The sequence below is a fragment of the Myotis nattereri genome (assembly GCF_964212035.1).
Source record: "Myotis nattereri genome assembly, chromosome: 10".
In the NCBI taxonomy this organism is placed as follows: Eukaryota; Metazoa; Chordata; class Mammalia; order Chiroptera; family Vespertilionidae; genus Myotis; species Myotis nattereri.
In genome coordinates, this window is record NC_138085.1 from 29145280 (window position 1) to 29166311 (window position 21032).

At 39.7% G+C, this 21032-nt stretch overlaps 1 protein-coding gene across 1 annotated transcript in view; it reads right to left on the minus strand.

Annotated features, from left to right (window-relative positions):
* RMND5A (required for meiotic nuclear division 5 homolog A) overlaps positions 1-21032 on the minus strand; it is a 65039-nt gene continuing 44007 nt past the window's right edge. Inside the window, exons 5-10 of the mRNA XM_081101134.1 lie at positions 8418-8584; positions 7562-7727; positions 5056-5158; positions 2644-2798; positions 1354-1441; positions 1-858 (exon numbers count right to left, since the gene is read on the minus strand). Coding sequence (XP_080957260.1) covers positions 1378-1441; positions 2644-2798; positions 5056-5158; positions 7562-7727; positions 8418-8584 — 655 coding nt within the window. The 3' untranslated portion in view covers positions 1-858; positions 1354-1377. The remainder of the gene's footprint in view (positions 859-1353; positions 1442-2643; positions 2799-5055; positions 5159-7561; positions 7728-8417; positions 8585-21032) is intronic.

Consider the following 21032-nt stretch of genomic DNA (forward strand, 5'->3'; position numbering starts at 1 on the left):
CTCATGAAAGTTTTCCTATACTGATGTTCAGTTCCATGTCAGATGAAATAAAGTTGCAAAATATTTGGTGATATCCATATACCATTCTTCTTATAATGAAGTAACATAACAGGTTTGTCAGAATTATGTCCTCGGAAGTCTTTTCCATGTAGTTCATCATACAGAGAAAGACTCTTACACATGGCTATTTCTGGAAAGTGCATTAAATGAAGATACCACACAAGAGAAAAGGTCATTGTGTATCCATTAGAATAATATACAGGTTCACAGTCAATGAGATGATACACGCTGCAGGAGAGGCATTGAACAGTATACTATTCAAATACAAAAACAGCAATAAACATATTCTGCACTACAGAAAATTCGCTAGATTCTAACTTTAAGGATTTAAAGTAATGACTCTGGTGGCTGCATTTTAGGACTGGAACATGCTTCTCCCCTTCCAGATGCACAATGTTTGATGCTGGTGCACATCTACACACACACAATACTGTGTCTTCATGGTATACAAATGCAATGGACAGCCAAGTCCTGAAGGCAAATTTCAGAGCACAGGGCTACTAAGACCAAGGGAGCAAATATCAACTTAACACTTCTAACTTCAGAATTTCATTTTATTGAACACACTTTTAAAACAAGCACCTCTTGGCAATAAAAGCATAGAAACAATAGTGCTCCTTCCACTCTATTCTAGCGGAAGACTTCTCACATCAACCTGCTAAATTCATGATGGGATTTTTAAAAACAGGCAGCCAGGCTACCAGCAGAACTCAAATGCAGGTCTGCTGACTTTTCAGTGAGAACAGGAGCAGAGAAAAAGTTCAAAAAGCAAACTTGAAATCTATCACAGCTTTCTTCCTTAAGCAAAAAAAAAAAAAAAAAAAAAAAAGCAAATTAGTTTTATAGCCACAATTCAGTTTTCCAAACTTTTTCTGAAGAATTTTCATTTAATTATGTACACATAACAGGAAATAAAACTTCTTCACAAACATTCCCAAAGCTTACAATTCTCAAGAAAATGACAAAAGTAAAAGCAGGAAAAATACTAATCACATGGTGGGGAGGTCAATTTCTGTTTCTGCTCTTAAAAAGTAAAAAAATCACCATATAATTAAGTACAAAAACCTGCATTGAATGACAACTGCTGGTGTAGTTACTTGATCGGAAATAAAGACCAAGAATATAATAAAGCCCTATGATAATATTCGTCTGGAACACTCCCTCGGTGTGTGTGCACTAAAATGTTGGCAAAGTTTTTGGAGCATTAGCTTATATAAACACGGGAGTCCTTGGGTAGCTGCATTAAATGGAACATTCTCTTCTGAAATGCACCCACAATTCAGTTTCACTTACAAACTGCAAATTAAAATTATTTCTTCAGAAAAATATCTGTTTGGCATCTCCTGGACTTTGTTCCATTGGACAATATGGACACTTTAATCTAAAGAGAAGTGGGAAAAAAACACTGAATGAGGGAACATGATCAGTACTGGGCATTCAACTTCACATAGTTATAACGTCTTTCTAACAATTACATACACAGAGACTGACAAACACACACAGATGTGTCTGTATTTTGAGGATGAGCTGCGCTTTCTCTTAATATAACAGCCAAGCTTTGGAGGATCACAAATAAACTCCACCTAAGCCAGACCCTAAACTGAAAGGCTCTCCTTCAGTGGAAATCAGTAAAAACTGTTTTGTACACAAAGAAAAGACAACTGTTCTGCATAATGCTTTGGGAATTTTCAGAAGTAAATCCAATTTTTCTTCTCCAAGATTTAGGCTGCACCTATCTGTCTCGAAATGAGTTTCAAATCTATTGGTCACACAACCCACTCAAGTGCAGCAAATCTGATGCCAGCTGCTGAGCCTACAAAGTATGTAGCTACCAAGAGCAGCTGACATGCCCTGCAGTGGGGCACACAGCCAGCATGGCTGCATGGGCTAGGAAGGGCACAGATGCCTGTGGTGCATGCCAGAGCCTCCCCTTAAAGAAAGACTTCACCACAATGGGTCTGAAATAAACTCCAGTGAGCAATTTTCTAGCTGCCTATGCTAGAAATAAGCTTTTGAAATGTTTTTAATAAAAAGTTGGACTCATAATGTATAAAAAGCCTAAGTATATATACCCTTTGAAGCAGCAATTTCAATTCTGTGAATTTATATACAGCGTATAGATAAGGTAATTCACTTTACAGTAACAAAAGTTAAATGCTCATCAATAAGGAATTGGTTTCATGATCATTATTTCCACATGGTAGATTAATCTGCAGTTTTAAAGGGAGAATGAGGACTCTTTCAGTAGCATATCCTAGTATAAGATCTCCAGGACACAGCACTGACAGAACAGTAAATAGTATGCTACATGCTACCATTTGTGTAAAAGGGGGACAAGGAGTTGACATTGTATCACCTACCCAAAAGGCACTAAAGACCATGCTTATAAATCTGGTCACCAAATTCATCAACATATTAAAAAGACTGACAAAAAAATCAGATGCCACCCACTACGCCAAATGAGTACTGATAAAATCTATTTACTTTTAAATTCTAGCAGCATTTATTTACCCTCATTACTTCACTTCCCACTAAGTTACAAAAGAAAAAATTTCACTAACGTTTAAAAAGTCAGATACTTACTTGCTACCATTAAACATTTTATTCAGGGCATCTCTTGATATGATATGACCACAGACCAATTTCATGGGTGGGTTGCTATCTGTTGTTTGCTGACGAAGAATGGGACAGGCGAATATGGAGTGATACCAGCACTTTTTACCGAGGTCCACTTCAATCTGTTAAAGAAAAGTGAAAGGCTCGTTACAGCTCAAACACCTTAACGTGAGTATGCACTGTGCAGCCAAGAACACTGCTAACACCTACTCCTCTGATCCTGCCTCTCACAACACTCTTCTAACTCGAGAGGGACAGTCTTAAGGATTCTAGCATTATTCATAATTCTATATTAACCTTCAAAATTACCTTTTTATCACAGAATTTTTATGAGTTTATTTGAGCCAAACTGATGACAACGGCAGGGAAGCAAAATCTCAACGGACTGAGAAAATGCTTCCATCTTCAATTATATAAAACACTACTTTTAAGCTAAATTCTGATGTCTGAGAGTTAAGAGTTAAAGGCAAATCAATGTTCTAGAAGTTAAACACTCTTGGAAATTCATTAGATACACCTAACAGTAAAACCCATCAGAAATACTGACTGTTTTGCAGCACACTTAGCTAGATGATAAAATTCAGTGTATTCACTCCTTTAAAAGCAAATTAAATATGGTTTGCTTCCGTGTGAGTTTCAGGTCCAAGTCTTCCCCGTTTTGTGCAGAATGGTCGAGAGAAACCACCTGCAACAAGGGCTTGCAGCTGAAGTTCAGCAGGACTTTTCACAATCACAGCCCCAGGATTGCTCTCTGAGTGAACAAAACAAACGAAAGCTATGAAGTTACCTAACAGGGGTTGATATTTGGCAGGGGCTCCACAAACGGTTATTCTGTTTTCTTCCTTCTCAATCGACAATGGCTATCAGTATAAAAGTCTATTACCCGGACTCTTTCAAAAAAGTTGACAAAGTATAACAGAAGAATCCTGAGAAAAAATGGCCAGACCATCACTTCCAAGTGCTGTATTACCCTGACACACAGGCCTTAGGTGAATTCAGACTCTGGCAGGCTCTTTCCTAGCGCACAAGCAGCAGAGGGGCTTACAGGTAACTTGGGAAACTCCCAGCATCCTGCGGGCACTTGCCTCAGCAGAGCAAGCGAAGGCTCAGTTCTCTCCACTTGCTCCAATGTGCAGCAGTCAAACAGGGGTGCTGCTGGTGCCCTGACCACATGCAGGGCTGGGAATGCACCTGTGCTTCAAATCAAACCAGATCTCCGAGGAGAAGCTGGGCAACCAACCAACAGTTACCAGCTGGAAGAGCAGGGTAACTGCAGATAAACCTGTGCACAGGTGGCAGAAAAGAGACAAAAGCCAAAAGCACGTTTTTGCCCTTCAGGGTCTTGACAGAACCATGCAGGGGTATTTCCAAAGTTGTAGTATCTGTCAGAGGCCGGTGGAAATACCACTACAGTGACCTCTGCCACTCCCTGTAGGCAAAACGTGAGTACCTACTACGTGTCCCATGTTATTCTAAGTATATCTATGTTGTCTCTAGCCTTTAATAGTCCCATAGTCCCAAAAGAGAAGGACAGTCCCCATTTCAGAAATGGAAAAACTACGCGAGGAAGGTGGAAAGCTGGCAAGGGACTAAAATTGAGGCTTGAAACCACGGCCTGCTCCAGGCATCAGAGGACACACGGCACTGAAGGGCCACTGAGGACTGCAGAGGTCACAAGGATGACCTTTAATCTAATAGCTATGTACTTATTTTGAATGGTATCAGACCAATATAACCAGCTCAAACCCATGATTTCATCAATATCAATGCTTAAGATAAAACTAAATCCAATCAAAATGACTCACTGCGCTTATATTTAAAAGAAAACGGTAGCACCACTGGCTTGCCATGTGCAGAGCACTCTGCATGCTACAGTATATCCTGCCCTCCCCACTTCTGACGTCTCCTTCATTAGCTTTCTTTTCTAAAGAATCGTGTATTGATTTGAGAGAGGGGGAGGGAGAAGAGAGAAAACATTGATATGAGGGCATAACATCAATCCACTGCCTCCTGCACGACCGCCCCCCCCACCCACCAGAGATCGAGCTGGAAACCCAGGTATGTGCCCTGACCGGGAACTGAAGGAGCGACCTTTAGGTGCATGGCACAACGCCCAACCAACTGAGCCACACTGGCCAGGGCCTTCATTAGCTTTCACTGCCAAAGTCAAAATGTTAAGAAAACTCCTCCAGTGCCTCCAAAACATACTTGCTCCCATTTCTATTATTTAATCATGTCACCATATGCATAAAAGCATCCCTGTCAAATGGCTACAATAATGTTCCCCAGTTAAAAGGCAAGACTGGCATTCTAAACCTTTAACATTCACATTCTTCTAATGACAGGTAAAGTAAACAATCAAGAGAAAATGGAACTCACGGGCAATTCATCTTTCTGGTTCCAAACTCCAGTGCACTGCCTCTGCTCAATCACGGCTTTAATGTTAATTAAAGCTGGCAGCGCCACGCAACCTGCTGAGAAACTGGGAGACAGAAGAGGAAATGTCAATGCCAGGCCAATGCCAGACAGCTTGGTCCCAGAAACGTCAATTCCTCCAGACTCTGTGCAGAGGGCCCTGGCGTTTGGCAGGGTACAGAGCCCTCTGCTCTGCTAAATTAGTGTGTGTGCGCATGTACACACATAAATAGGTTTTAAATTGGACAGAACCAGCCGATTTAATGGGCCCTACCTATCCGTCATTAATGACACTCCTAACATTAATGACATTCTAAGACATTTTCTTACACTGTTCCTCCTAGACCCAGATCACCCCCGTTTAGGGCACAAGTGTTGGCAGTCAGTTCTCAGCTGGCCCTCTTCAGGACTCCCCTAAGCTGACGAAAGCCACCTGACTAGGGTCATATTTAATGAATGCTCCGCATGGATACAATGCTCCAACTCCACAGGCCCACCAGAGCTCCAGAGCTCTTCAAGGATGGCTGAGGTCTTTGGTCAGCCTGCATCACATACATCCCAACTTTTCCTCTGCCTAATCATGCTGCTTTCATCCCCCAACAGGGGCTGATCCCAATAAACTTCTTCATGTCAATCTCTACCCATTGCAGAGTCTGTTCCCCAGACAACCTAACCTGTAGCATGGCAATGCGTTAGAGTTAATTGCACAAGTGTCTCCTACACTCAGATGGTACACCCTATGGAGCGCAGATTGTACCTTATTTATCTCTGTGTCCCACACATTACCTGGCACATAACAGGATTAAAAACACTTGAGGAAGCCGGCTGGTGTGGCTCAGTGGTTGAGCGCCAACCTATGAACCAGGAAGTCAAGGTTCAATTCCCAGTCAGGGCACATGCCCAGGTTTCAGGCTCAATCTCCAGTATGAGTCATGTAGGAGACAACTGATCAATGATTCTCTCACATCACTGATGTTCCTATCTCTCTCTCCCTCTCCCTTCCTCTCTGAAATCAATAAAAATCACTTGAGGAATTAAATGAAAAGAAGAGCTAAAAAAGTTATTTTCTTAAAATAGGTTCTTAAGCTTTTTGGTTTCAGGTCCTCTTTACATGCTTAAATATAAAGGATATGAAAGAGCATTTTTTTTGTGGATTATATCTATCATCACTTAGAATATCAGAAATTAAAATCAAGAAAATTTTAAAATATTAATTCATTTAAAAGTAAAAAACTTATTATGCTATAAATAACATCTTTACCCCAAATCCCCCATTTCCAAGCTAAAAGTCCGTCTGTGAGAAGAGTGGCATTGCTTTGCACTTTTATAAACCTCTTTACTGACTGGTTTAACAGAAGGCAACTGAATTCTTAACTCTTCCTCTGCATGCAATCTGTGGCAAAGGGTTCTTATGGTTGAAATAAATGATCAAGCCTCAACAGACATGTAGTAATTTAATTGGCTTTTCAGATCAGTGTGGATATTCTTCTTTAATGCCACACAAAACTCAACAAGCAGTAGTTTCTTAATGGTCAGCTGTACCGTCGAATCTGAATCCTTACCAATGAATTTTTAATACTGAGCTACATTCAAATCCAATGGTATGTCTTATACTCAGAGTGATTCGTTTACTCAATGTATGACTTTGTAAACTCATACTGAATTAAGATCTTCAAAGTATTAATTCATCTAATTACATAATATAAAAAAAATCAACTTTATTAATATCACCACAAATCTCATCAGAAACATCCTTAAGTACCAGAAAGCTGTCAAGCTCAGTATAACAGAAGTTTTCAAAAATTTATATTTTAGCTCAAATCGTGAATTTTATCATTATGGCAAAGATGCTGTCAGCTGCTTCCTCTGATGCGTCGCGCTCCTTTGCTCACTCTGTAGTTTGCTGTCTAGTGAGTCTTTCAAGCAAAAACTGTCCCATGAAAAACAAACCACACACACACAGGTGCTTTTTCTGGGAGTCGCCACATCTGGCACGAAGCTGAGTGCTTTATGTGAACCTCTTATTCTGTCATCCAGAATATTAAAGATGTGTACTCAAAGGTCAAGATTTAATAAAACTAATCATTTTTAACGTTTTATCGAGAACATTCTTACGTAAAAGTAGCATTTCAACTGCAAGTGTGTGGAGTGAGGAATACAGTGGGTTCTGAGGCCACTGCTCTGACCTGTGCTCAGGCTCCAGCAATTTCACTCACCATGCTCCTGCACCATCAGGAAAAATGTCAGCCCCGTGCAAGGGGCTCTCAGACCCCCAGAGGTCCACGACTGCACCGAGAACTGCTGCCCTAACACTGTCACTGTCAATTGTGACAATCTCTTGAAATACCAACTGCACTCTTTATCAGAAAGACAGACAATCTCTCAGCTTTAAACATCAAGAACTAGGCAACTAATTAAGAACAACTAAAAAACGTGATGCACATTTTAGTAATAGGACCAATTTCCGTACCTGACACTGAGAGGGGACTCCACGGAGAGCCCCAGGAGGGCACAGGCATCCCGCGTAAAGATGTCACAGATGTCAGCCCACTGATTCGCATCAAGCAGGTGGACATATGGTGAGTTCTCAATCCCTTGTCTCAGGTACACGAGGCTGCCCATCAAAACCTGAATGTCTAAACAAAAAGCAGCAGCTATTTAGAGGTGAATGATTACATCTGAAATAGAGCTGGCTTACAGGTAATAGGCTGAGAAAGGCAAGAATCCCCCCAACTGACACAGCCTAAAATCCTTCATTCACAATGTCTTTTAAAATTCTTTTCTTTAAGCTGGGTTTCTCCCTTCACCTTAAAGAAACAGCAGAAATAGAGAAAGGGAGAAAAAAAGAAAGCACTAAATGTTGAACTTGCAGTTATTTTACTATTACAATTAGCACAGTATAATTACCATCATCTTGAGGAGTGATAACTATGCTATAAAAGGAGCCATTACGAATATCTGACTATCCAGTTCTCCAACACTGACACTTGGGGTTAACTGCTGCCACCTGGTGCACCCTGAAACACTTTGTTGTGGCACTAACAGTAGCATGGGGGGTGCAAGTGCATACTTCAACTCTTTCTCATGTCTCCTTTCAGTTTACTATGAAATCACCAAAAATGCAAGGTTTATGACTTTTCATTTATGAATCTTCAATATTTTATTTTTGTGCTAGAGCCCATCACAGCTTTGTCTATAAGTGATTATCACCTATAACTGTTTTCATTTATTAGCAAATGTGTATTGATCTAGTTAAGAGAAGCTTCAATCCCAGTGGTGACTTTAGGCCTGTTGTAAACATTGATAACATGTGACTCCAGACTCACCTTTTTGATGATTTAGGGCAAATGGCTGAAAATTTTTAGCATATTGCAATGCCTCTCGCTGATTTGTAGTTCCACCCATTAACAAGCTAATAAAATACAGTCTATGTAGCTTAAATTCCAAGGAGCTGTTTTGGGCTATAAGCATTTCTCGATTTGATACCGCCCACCTAAAGAAAAAGCAAAAAAGATTTTAACAATAATTAAGAGCCTAGGAAAAGTGTGTTAAAAATTGTTTGAAACCTAGTAACATGGGAAAAAAAAGTGTTTGGTCTGCCATCTTGTGGAAGTTGCTGGTAACATCAATCCCTAGGCCCAAAGACTTGTTAAAAAAGAAAAAAAAAGTAAAATATAACAATTACGCCCTAACTGGTTTGGCTCAGTAGATAGAGCGTTGGCCTGCGGACTGAAGGGTCCCAGGTTCAATTCCAGTCAAGGGCATGTACCTTGGTTGCCGGCACATCCCCAGTAGGAGGTGTGCAGGAGGCAGCTGATTGATGTTTCTCTTTCATCGATGTTTCTAACTCTCTATCCCTCTCCCTTCCTCTCTGTAAAAAAATCAATAAAATATATTTTTTTAAAAAAAAAATATATATATATATATAACAATTACAACAAAGAGGCTTTTCAACCACTGAAAAAAAGAAAAAATGTTGTTAGGTGACAATTACATATTTAGTACAGTTTTACACTAAGGCAAAATCAACTCTGAAGAATGACATAATAGATTTGTGATCATGCAAGGCCATACTTTGAAGCAGGTGGCAGCTATGAGATTCACTATCCCATTGCCCAGATCAGTGATGGCGAACCTATGACAGGCGTGTCTGAGGTGACAGGCGAACTCATTTTTTTGGTTGATTTTTCTTTGTTAAATGGCATTTAAATATATAAGATAAATATCAAAAATATAAGTCTTTGTTTTACTATGGTTGCAAATATCAAAAAATTTCTATATGTGACACGGCACCAGTGTTAAGTTAGGGTTTTTCAAAATGCTGACACACCAAGCTCAAAAGATTCGCCATCACTGGCCTAAATCCACGACTCTTTTCCTGTTAAACTGGCATGTTTATAAATGAATCACAAGATTTGGAAAGAGAAGCATCTATCTTTAAACTTTTGTTAGGAGCAAGATTTTGTGCTACTCACTTTGGAATTAAAAACAGAAACATCAGTATACTCTCAAGGTGCTTTCAGTCTAATCAGGCAGACAGAGCCACATAAACATCATATAGTATATTATATTGTGCCAAAACAATTTGTACAAATGTAGTGCTAACGAGAAAAATTTTTTTGAATGATCCAAGCTACAGTGACTCGGGCCTCTATCGTACAGTTGCAATAACCAATCTTGAGCTGGAACTACCAGTTCAGGTGAACACTAAAGCAAAGTATATCAGCCAGCAGTTAAATTCAATTTTGCAATCAAATGATAATAGCACTACTTTGTTTCTTTGCACATAAGACGTACAAGCTGTCAGTATCATATTCTTCTTTAATCTGACCTTCAGTTGGACAAATATTCCCCACCTAACCCAATTCACTAAGGACCACTGGAATCTGAAGTGGGTATGAACATAACTGAGTATCTCTACAACTGTACAAATAAATGCTTCAAGTTATTCATAATGAATCAGCTGACAGAGATGAGACTTCACAGAGCTGCACGTTCACAGGATCCCACCCTTCCCAAAAAGGGCTGCTGGTGCACACACATACTCATCAATTTGCTGATCACCCACACCTTAGAGTCCAATCATGAAGCTTTTCTAACATGAACATCTAAGTATTTTTTAAAATATTAATTACCTGGACCTTGGAAATATTTACTTAAATTTAAGCAAGCCTTGGATCCTTGCCTGGCACTAAGATGAATGAAGTCAAGTTGCAACACCAAGCCTGATAAATCGTGCTCCCAACAAGATACTTCCAGCAGCTATCTCTGGTGAATGCCCAACACCAACCATCAGTACCAAAAGTACTGTGCTCCTGGCAGATCTAGTCTGTCAGGCAATTCCTGACTTCAGATCCAAGAGTGCATTTAAATTAGGTCACTTACTTAAAGCTTATCCTACCCCTTCTCACTCACAAAACATGAGTATGTTTTCCTATTAACAAGTGAGAGAGGTAGTAAGCTTTTCACTGTTCTGTTTCTGATCTGAGGTATATGTGCAAAAGTTTCTAGAGTCAAATAAAAACTACAAATTTTAGCCGAAACCGGTTTGGCTCGGTGGATAGAGCGTCGGCCTGCGGACTGAGAGGTCCCAGGTTCGATTCCGGTCAAGGGCATGTACCTGGGTTGCGGGCACATCCCCAGTAGGAGATGTGCAGGAGGCAGCTGATTGATGTTTCTCTCTCATCGATGTTTCTAACTCTCTATCCCTCTCCCTTCCTCTCTGTAAAAAATCAATAAAATATATTTTTTAAAAAAAACTACAAATTTTAATAAATGATGAAAAACCAACAGAAAGAGGGCAAAATCCATACTGGGCTATTCACAAAAGAAGACAATAACCTATTTTGTTTCCACAGGCAAATGTTCATGATATAATGTTAAAAGTGTGATATATAGAAAAAAGTAACTTCCAGTTACCAGAATTGTTAACATGAATGACTCCGGAAAAGTTGGATTTCACGCATTATTTATCAGCCACACAGCACTGGCTATGACGCATCAGAACAGGACATCAACTATTAGAGCAGCACCAAGGGGCTGAAACAACCAACCTTGTGGACACACCAATGAGCAGCAGCTAACAGTACTCCAGGTGACAATGATTTTTGAAATAGTCCATGTTGTCCTATGACTTCTAAGTTTTCTACTGTAAACATATATTACTTTTACACATAAAAAGGTAACACATTTTTAAATTAATGCAAAAGTAAAACAAAATTTCTTATCCTCTGAATATTACATTAAGCCTAAATCTCACAAGACAAGGATTTAAATTACTATTCTCAACATCTCTCTCCCTGGCAAAATGTCATGTTCTAACCTAAGGATACCCCCAAATATGTAAGCACACTTAAGCAATAAGGTAAAACCCTTGCCTGATAGGACCTCTGCCTCAAACCGCCAGCACTGTACCCAGGCAGCCACATATATGTTTTCTTAACCCCCTAACTCCTCTCCCACAATTAGCTGTCCAGATAAGCATAGGTTTTGAAGTCACTGTGTTGCCTCTTATTAAGAAAGTTCATATATCTTTATCTCCTTTATGACCACTTTGTGACTCTACATCTTTTGTGTGTAAGTTCCTGGTTGCACTCCTTGACAATCATAACATCCACCTTAACTAATCTTTGAGATCTGGGTACAAATTTCACAGCAACATTCTGATACACAGTAGCAGCTTCCCCAGATAACTTTAGTGAATTCACGATGACTTCTGAGATGATGAAACTATCTTTTATTGGCAGTAAAGTTCTTCAATCTCCTTGCAATTACTATTTTCTTTCAATGAGGCAACTAACTTCAACACTTTGGCCTGAATATTAGCCAAGCTGATGGAAGTTTTTTTTTTTAAACAGTTTTCAATCCAAAGCAGAAGTAAACGTTCCATCATTTAAACTGTAAGCTTTTTCGTTCTCCGTGCAATTTTTTTTATTTCTTTTAAATATATTTTTTACTGATTTCAGAGAGGAAGAGAGATGGAGAGAAAGAAAGAAACATCAATGATGAGACAGAATCATTGATTGGCTGCTGCCTGCACACCCCTCACTGGGAATCAAGCCCGCAACCCAGGCATTTACCCTTGACCAGAATCGAACCTGGGACCCTTCAGTCCACAGGCCGACGCTCTATCCACTGAGCCAAACCAGCTAGGGTTCTCCATGCTCTCCAATTTAAATTACAAGATGCTGAAGCAACTTTACCTTGATTTTTATGTTCATGGAACTTTTTCATGTACTTTGTATCATAATTTTATGTAAGGCCTAGGTCTTGGCATAGCTGTTGTCATTTTCAAACCTTTCTAATCACATTCAATTTCACTTCTAGCAATTTCCAGTCAGGGCACATGCCTGGGTTGTGGGATCAATCCCAAGTGGGGGGCGTGCAGGAGACAGCCAATCAATGATTCTGTCTCATCATTCATGTTTCTCTCTCTCTCTCTCCCTTCCTCTCTGAAGTAAAAAAAAAAAAAAAGGAAAGAAAGGAGGAAATAGGCCCACTGAGAAGAGAATTAAGATAGAAAGGTGCTAGCCAAGAAAAACATACAAACATGTTCAGATAATCTGATTTAGCAATTCACATTACCATCAATAGTGATATGTCCAGGTGAATTAAAGCTAGTCCAGATAGAAGATTTGTTTCCTCTAATTGGAAGCCTTTCTCCCAACATAAGTGCTAGTTAATTTTTTGCAAAAGTACAAACACAAATTGAAGAGTTGAGAATAGAGATGAAAAATTCAAGGCCCAGGCTCAATTGCCATATTGTCTACAATTTTCCTAATACAGTAAAACCTCAATATAATAGACTAATTCGGGCGAGGGGGGTGTCTGTCAAAGCTCAAAGTCTGTTAAACAATAAAGTGCGTTTTCTGAATGCATATGTTAAAAAAATTGACAAATTAGTGAGTTTGCCTGTTTTTACTTACACAGACTTATTTGAGTAATTAAAATTAAGTATGTATGAAAGGTTTAATTTCACAGAAGAGTTTTCTGTATGTATTACTGTAATTTTAAACTTATACTGAACAGGTCTAGTAAATGCGTGCATTCACCGGTCACCTCGAGGAAACAAACGCACACGACGGGGCACGTGGGAACACCGGCTAGCCATTAAAACTGCTGCAGTCACACCAGATGACAACAGGACCAATTAGCAAGCGAGATGCGTGTGATCAAGTGCTAGTCATTCGCCAAACACTGTTTACGAGCGGTGACTCCTGGATTTAAATATGTAGACTATAATTACAGATATGCAATATTTATTTAAGTCAGTGAAATTACTACAATGTTTTTTTCCAACATATGGACTATTCGCTAAAATTTCTTAAAAACTAACGGTGAACTAATAACAACAACAAAACCTGTTAATTTAATTATAAGCAAATCTTGGTTTAAAACATTTTAGAATTAACAGGGTGTTAATTTTCACATATGACATACTGACCGGAAATTCTGTCCATTAAATCTGGTCTGTTAAATTGAGGTCCGCAAAATTGAGGATTTACTGTAATCCCCCCACTCGCTGACTTAGATGTTCTTTATCTGAACCTCTCACATGGCTCATTCCACAGTCTATTTGGTAGAATAGTTTCTGGTCTCTTATGCTGGGGCTGTGTCTTGCTCATTTTGGCACTCCCCTACTTTGAATGGGGTATTCAGACAAGGAGCACAGGTTGGTAGAGTCAACTATGTGTGGACTTAAATCTGGCTCTGCTGTGTGAATTTAGGCAATCTGTTACTTAATTCTCTAAAAACCTGTTTCCTTCTTATAAAATGGGACACTTCAAAGGGTTGTGGGCATTAAGGAGGGGACTAGTTCAAGCACTGTGCACAGAGACTGACACAAATAGGCATTCAATAAAAAGCTACTTAGTGTGTGTTTACTGAATGGATGAAAAGTTACCATTCTTCAAAGTCATAATTTCATTAAGAAAATTGTATTTAAAATTATATTCAAAAGAGTTACTTGGGCATTGCCATGTAACACTTAGTGCCACTTTGAATTTTTTAGAAGCAACTGGGTAGGAATATGACAATATACATGTATCCATTAATCCCCTTCAGAAATGTTTTATATTTTCTTAGCTAGCAATTCACACTGAATACTTAGGCATTTAATTCAAGGAACAGGAATAGGGGTAGAAGACAGTCACGGCCTTAATTAACTTGATAGCAACCAAATCTAAAACCTACAAAGCACATGAAACTACAAAGCACAAGACTATAATCAACACTAAAAACTTAGCCCCGTGTCTACAAAGCAGAAGACATAAAACCAGAAAGAGAACGCCTAGTTAGAGGCATTAGGATATGGGTTCCTGTACTCTGGGATAATGGCATTTCTAGCAGAAACTTTTGATTTTTATTATATTTTAAATATGTTTTATTCATTTTTTTACAGAGAGGAAGGGAGAGGTAGAGTTAGAAACATCGATGAGAGAGAAACATCGATCAGCTGCTTCCTGCACACCCTCCACTGGGGATGTGCGCGCAACCAAGGTACATGCCCTTGACCGGAATCGAACCTGGGAACCTTGAGTCCACAGCCAACCGGTTAGGGCAAAACTTTTGACTTTTAATTTTTAAAAACCAACTACCACTGTACCACAACCAGCAAACTAATAAGCATACGGTTACATTACAACTTTCCTGTGACTCTTAAAAAGACATTCTGCTCTCCAATTTCCAGTGCAGGCGAGGGGAGCACTGTCAGCTTTGGAACCAGGTTGTTTGGAGAAATACTGTGGACAAAAGGTGACATCTAGTCGCAGCACACGGTCAAGTCATCTCTGGTCATTGCCCTGCATCCGGCAGACCTTCAGGGCCTCTTCAACAAAAAGACCCCAAACAATAACACTTACTTATCAGCCCAATTATCCCACAGAAACATGGAGCGTTAATTATTCTACTTATCAGGCATCTGAAAAGACTTGGCACCTTGTTAGCTCCACTTTTAGAATTTCCATATTATTCCAAAAATAATTAAAACAAGATTTTACCTTCATAGTTAACGTTGTCCCCCAGGAAACTAACTGATAGGATTAGTCTGTTTATCTCACTCCTCTCACAATTTTGCCAATCTGCACTGATGTCTATTTCTGGTAATATTAAAATAAAAATGCCTCTTGCCAATTCCCACAGCACACTCCACTACAACCGTCATAGCATTTTTCAAGGCTCATGAATACTGGGAAATGGCTGACATTTATTTACTCCATAGGTGTGGACTTGGCTGAGCATTATTGGTGACTGAATGACTGAATCAAGTGCTTAAAAATTCAGAGTGGCAAAAATGACAAAAATCAAAGTTCAGCCAAAAGTTAAGAACCATATAAGCTTTGCAATGGAGACTGAAATGGATAGCTCACATGTTATTTCCGAGATATTTTCAAATGATAATTTCTTATGCATGGGTTGAGTTCATTGTTGGAACTCCTAACATTTCACTCATCTCAGAACTGGTGTGAATCTTTGTCTTTCTTTCTTTTTTTTAAAAATATATTTTATTGATTTTTACAGAGAGGAAGGAAGAGGGATAGAGAGTTAGAAACATCGATGAGAGAGAAACATTGATTCAGCTGCCTCCTGCACACTCCCTGCTGGGAATGTGGCCGCAACCAAGGTACATGCCCTTGACTGGAATCGAACCTGGGACCCTTCAGTCTGCAGACCTACACTCTACCCACTGAGCCAAACCAGTCAGGACTCTTTGTCTTTCTTAACATGGTATTTAAGAAACCATACACGAGAAACCAAGATGGCGGCATAGGTAAACACCGGAAATTGCTGCCTCACACAACCACTTCAAAAATACAACTAAAAGACAAAACAGACATCATCCAGAACCATAGAAAGGCTGGCTGAGTAGAAATTCTACAACTAGAAGGAAAGAGAAAAGCACACTGAGACTCGGAGGAGGTGTGGAAGTAAAGTACAGAGCTGGGCCTCATCTGGGCACCTCCAAACTACAAACAATGAAGAGGAATCTGCAGATCTCTCTGCAGCTCCTGCTGGGTAGCCTCAGACAGAGGCTAAATTAGCACCTCCTTAGAGATCAAGAGCCAGTGTACCCAGTGGTCAGAGTGGGACCGTCCAGATTACAACTCCTCAGATCCATAAGGGATACACTCAGAGGGCAGACTCAGTGAGCACCAAAGCCCCACTGAAGCAAGTCTTGCCCCAGAAGGGTGTCTCCAGCACAGAAGTTCTCCCACTGTAGACACAGCTGATTCTCACAGCCAATTGGCCTGGAGGTCAATTCCTCCCAGTGATACCAAACAACAATCAAGGCTTAACTACAAGACTGTGCACAAAGCCCACAAAGGGGTGCACCAAGAGTGTTCACCTCAGGTAATTGGGAAGGCTGAGCCACTGGGCCCTATAGGACACCTAGCACACAAAGCCACTCTATCAACACAGGGAAGCATAAAAAAAATGTGGAGACAAAGAAACAGGTCACAAATGACAGAAATGGAGGAAAGCAAACTACTGGATATAGAGTTCAAAACCACGATTATAAGGTTTTTCAAGAATTTTCTAGAAACCGCCGATAAATTTAGTGAGACCCTCAAGAAATCTAGTGAGACCCTCGAGGATATGGACCAACTAGAAATTATGCAAACACTGACTGAAATAAAGAATATTATACAAAGATCCAACAGCAGACTAGAGGATCGCAAGAATCAAGTTAAAGATTTGAAATGCGAAGAAGCAAAAAACACCCAACCGGAAAAACAAAAAGAAAAAAGAATCCAAAAATATGAAGATAGTGTAAGGAGCCTCTGGGACAACTTCAAGTGTACCAACATCCGAATTATGGGGGTGCCAGAAGAAGAGAGAGAGCAAGATATTGAAAACCTATTTGAAGAAATAATGACAGAAAACTTCCCCTACCTGGTGAAAGAAATAGACAAGTCCAGGAAGCACCGAGAACCCCAAACAAAAGGAATCCAAAGAGGACCACACCAAGACACATCATAATTAAAATGCCAAGAGCAAAAGACAAAGAGGGAATCCTAAAAGCAGCAAGAGAAAGACAGTGTTACCTACAAGGGAGTACCCATACAACTGTCAGCTGATTTCTCAACAGAAACTTTGCAGGCCAGAAGGGAGTGGCAAGAAATATTCAAAGTGATGAATACCAAGAACCTACAACCAAGATTACTTTACCCAGCAAAGCTATCATTCAGAATTGAAGGTCAGATAAAGAGCTTCACAGATAAGAAAAAGCTAAAGGAGTTCATGACCACCAAACCAGAATTATATGAAATGCTGAAAGGTATCCTTTAAGAAGAGGAAGAAGAAAAAGGTAAAGATACAAATTATGAACAACAAATACATATCTATCAACAAGTGAACCTAAAAATCAAGTGAATAAATAATCTGATGAACAGAATACACTGGTGAATATAATAGAATCAGGGGTATAGAAAGGGAGTGGACTGACAATTCTCGGGGGGAAAGGGGTGTGGGGGGTGCGGGAAGAGACTGGAAAAAAAAATCATACACCTATGGATGAGGACAGTGGGGGGAAGGTAAGGGCAGAGGGTGGGATGGGAACCGGGTGGAGGGGAGTTATGGGGGGAAAAAAGAGGGACAACTGTAATAATCTGAACAATAAAGTTAATTTTAAAAAAGACACAAACTTAAAAGAAAAAAAAAAAAGAAACCATACAGCCTATAGAATTACACATTTGAATCTACCTAAAAACACAATACACACACTTCCAACTTTACATAAGTTTCTCAGAAATACAGTTTAGTATGTGTGCCCAATAGTGAGATGTGGCAGGGGCCACCATATTGAACAGCACAGTTCTATACAGACTGGTAGTTTTTAATGAAGTACATAATATAACATTGCCTTATTATCGCTAGTTCCCTACCACAAAACCAAGAGATCTATTATAAACCAAGTTAACAATAGATCTGCATTTTACAAGCACAAACTCCAGAATCTTTCCTCTTAGTTTCTCCCTCCTGGCCTAGTTGAACAACTCCTTTAAAAAATATGTTTTTAGTGATTTTTTTGGGGGGAGGGGGGGCAGCGGAGGGAGAGAGAGAAACATTGATGAGAGAGAAACATCGATAGGCTGCCTCCTGCATGCCCCCTACTGGGGATCAAGCCCCTGATCTGGGTATGTGCCCTGACAGAGAATCAAATAGCAATCTCTCAGTGCACAGCAACCTTTCAGTACATGGGAGGACGCCCAACAAACCAAGCCACACTGGCCAGGGCTCTCTTCCTTTTTATGAAGACTCTGAATTTCCCTACAGTCCTGGCTTGCCCACTCAATTCCTTGGTGAGAATGTATTCAGGTAAGAGATGGCTATGTCTACTCGTCCTCCTGAGGACTACCTACTGTCTTGGGACTTCATGTACATGGAAACTACCCATGGAAACCAGAGTGGCAATGATTAAGCAGTTTCTGGTGTCTTGTTTTCTGTTTTAGTTGTTTCCCCTAGGTGCAGTCTTGCTGACTCAGGCTTTTTAAATAGCCACACAGAAGAACCACAGAAGACTCTTCATAGATATACCACTGGAGAAAAGGAATGAAGATTTGAATAAGTGGGATTTCCCCCCCAGAGCTTGAATTTTTGTTTTGTTGTTGTTTTGTTGGGGTTCTTAATTCTGAAAAGGCAGAAGAGATGCGTAGAGGGATACATGTTTAACTCACTGTGCCCATACGCTAAGTCTGGTGGAGAAAGAGCCACATATTGTTCATGGCCTAATATAAAACCTTTCTATGGTGTAACTAATAAAATACTTTTTCTCCCTTCTTCTGTGAAAATTCTGGAACTTCTCCCCCTTCCTCCCCCTCCCCCTCCACTCTCATAACCATTCAGTTATTTTCTGTTCCCTCTTGTCATATGGAGGCACTGCAAAAAGAACTGCAAATTCTAAAGGGCTAGGAGGCCCCAGGCATGCTATGGATATTGAAAAAAAACAGGTTTCCAAATCTGCAAGGTTGAAAGTCAGATTCTAGACTAGCCGTGGACAAACTACGGCCCGCGGGCTGGATCCGGCCCGTTTGAAATGAATAAAAATATTGAAAAAAAAGACCATACCCTTTTATGTAATGATGTTTACTTTGAATTTATATTAGTTCACACAAACACTCCATCCATGCTTTTGTTCCGGCCCTCCGGTCCAGTTTAAGAACCCATTGTGGCCCTCGAGTCAAAAAGTTTGCCCACCCTTGTTCTAGACTGTGGCAAGTCCACCAATGTAACATTATTGTGAAACACCTTTAGAAAGGCAGCCAACTGGCTTCCCCTAAAGACAAGCACTTTCTTTCAAAATGCTGACACCAGCTACAAGGACAGTTTCTGTTTTCTATTATTTCTCCGCCTCTTTGTATTAAATTACTGTTATCTTCTTGTTGACACCACAGATGGTCTCTGACTTATAATGGACTGAAAACTGATTTCTTTATAACTTGACGATGGTACAAAAGCAATACACATTCAGTAGAAGCTGTACTTAGATTTTTGAAATTTGATCTTTTCCAGATTAGCGACATGTGATACTCTCTCGTGATGCTGGGCAGTGGCAATGAGATGATTTCACCCAACTGTAGGCTAATGTAACTGTTCGTAGCACATTTAAGGTACGTTAGGCTAAGCTATGATGTTTGTTAGGTTAGGTGTATTAAATGCATTTTCAACTTAAAATCTTTTCAACTTATGATGGGTTTACTGGGACGTAACCCCAGTGAAAGTCGAAGAGCACGTGCAGTTATTTTTGGCTTTGCTTTTATCTACCATATGAAGGAGGAGGTCCTGTTTGTTCCAAGTTCTCCTTCAAACTATTCCAGCACTTATTTGAATGCCTTCTATGAAAATAAGCACTATGGTGGGTGCCCAGAGAACTTTAAAAAGATACAGTAATCTGGATAAAGATAAAAATCTGTACACAAACTCAGAAATATAAGGACAAGAACAAAAAGCAGGCAGTGTCCTGAACAGATCTGTAAGTGCGATAAGCTGTTCTGCCACTTCTCTCCCCCATCTCACATTCTTTTCTGCCTTTTTTCCTTTGACTCGTATTATTTGCAATTACTAGCTAATACTCTCCAGACGTCCTTCTCATCTAGTCCTTCCATGGCCTCTGTTCGTATTAATTATTTTTTGGGGGGGTGGGGGAGGGAGGTTAGGGGTTGGCCTGCTCAACTGCCTAGGTTGCCTGGAGGTGAACTGTAGCCTCTCACCTTCCTCTTCCCCTCATGGGTGGTTGCACATGCTTCCTCCCACAATGTACAAACAGAAGGTGCCACACAACTGAAAGGTATTTTCCCCTTGTATCTGAACCAGAGATCCCCAAACTGATGTCCTTCATTTTTCAACTTTTGCTACAAGCAGAATGAATTTTCTATACTTTGCCCATAAATGATGCTGATTAATATCTTACATTTACCAGTAATAGGTAAAACTTGGAGAAGTTTGAGTTGTTGTAATAGATTTCTATTAAACTACCATTTTCCAAACATATGTTCCACAGAACTCCAATTTTGTGGGTTTAATAGGTGGATGTGGGGTGAACAAGGATTCTTTGGTCAAACATGCATGGGAAACATTGTGTTTTACAAAGTTAAATGAGTTTCTTTAGGATTGCTGATGGAGCCTCTCATATGCTAAAGTAAATCTCTTACAGGAGAATATTAAGGAAATATCATGAGAAGCATTTATTACATAACAACCTTTAACTCCATATCCAGGTGTGTCACAATCTAAAATTTGCTTTAAAAAAAAAATCAAAAAAATTATAAAGGTGCTATATCCATCAAGCACAATGGTACTGTTTAGGTGATATCTATCTTGTAAACTATAGTCCATACCTACCTCATATTTATAATTTATACAGGAATTTAGAATTTATCAATTTACACAGAAACCTATCTATCTCTACCTATCCATCTGGGCTGGTTTTAGAACTCTACAAA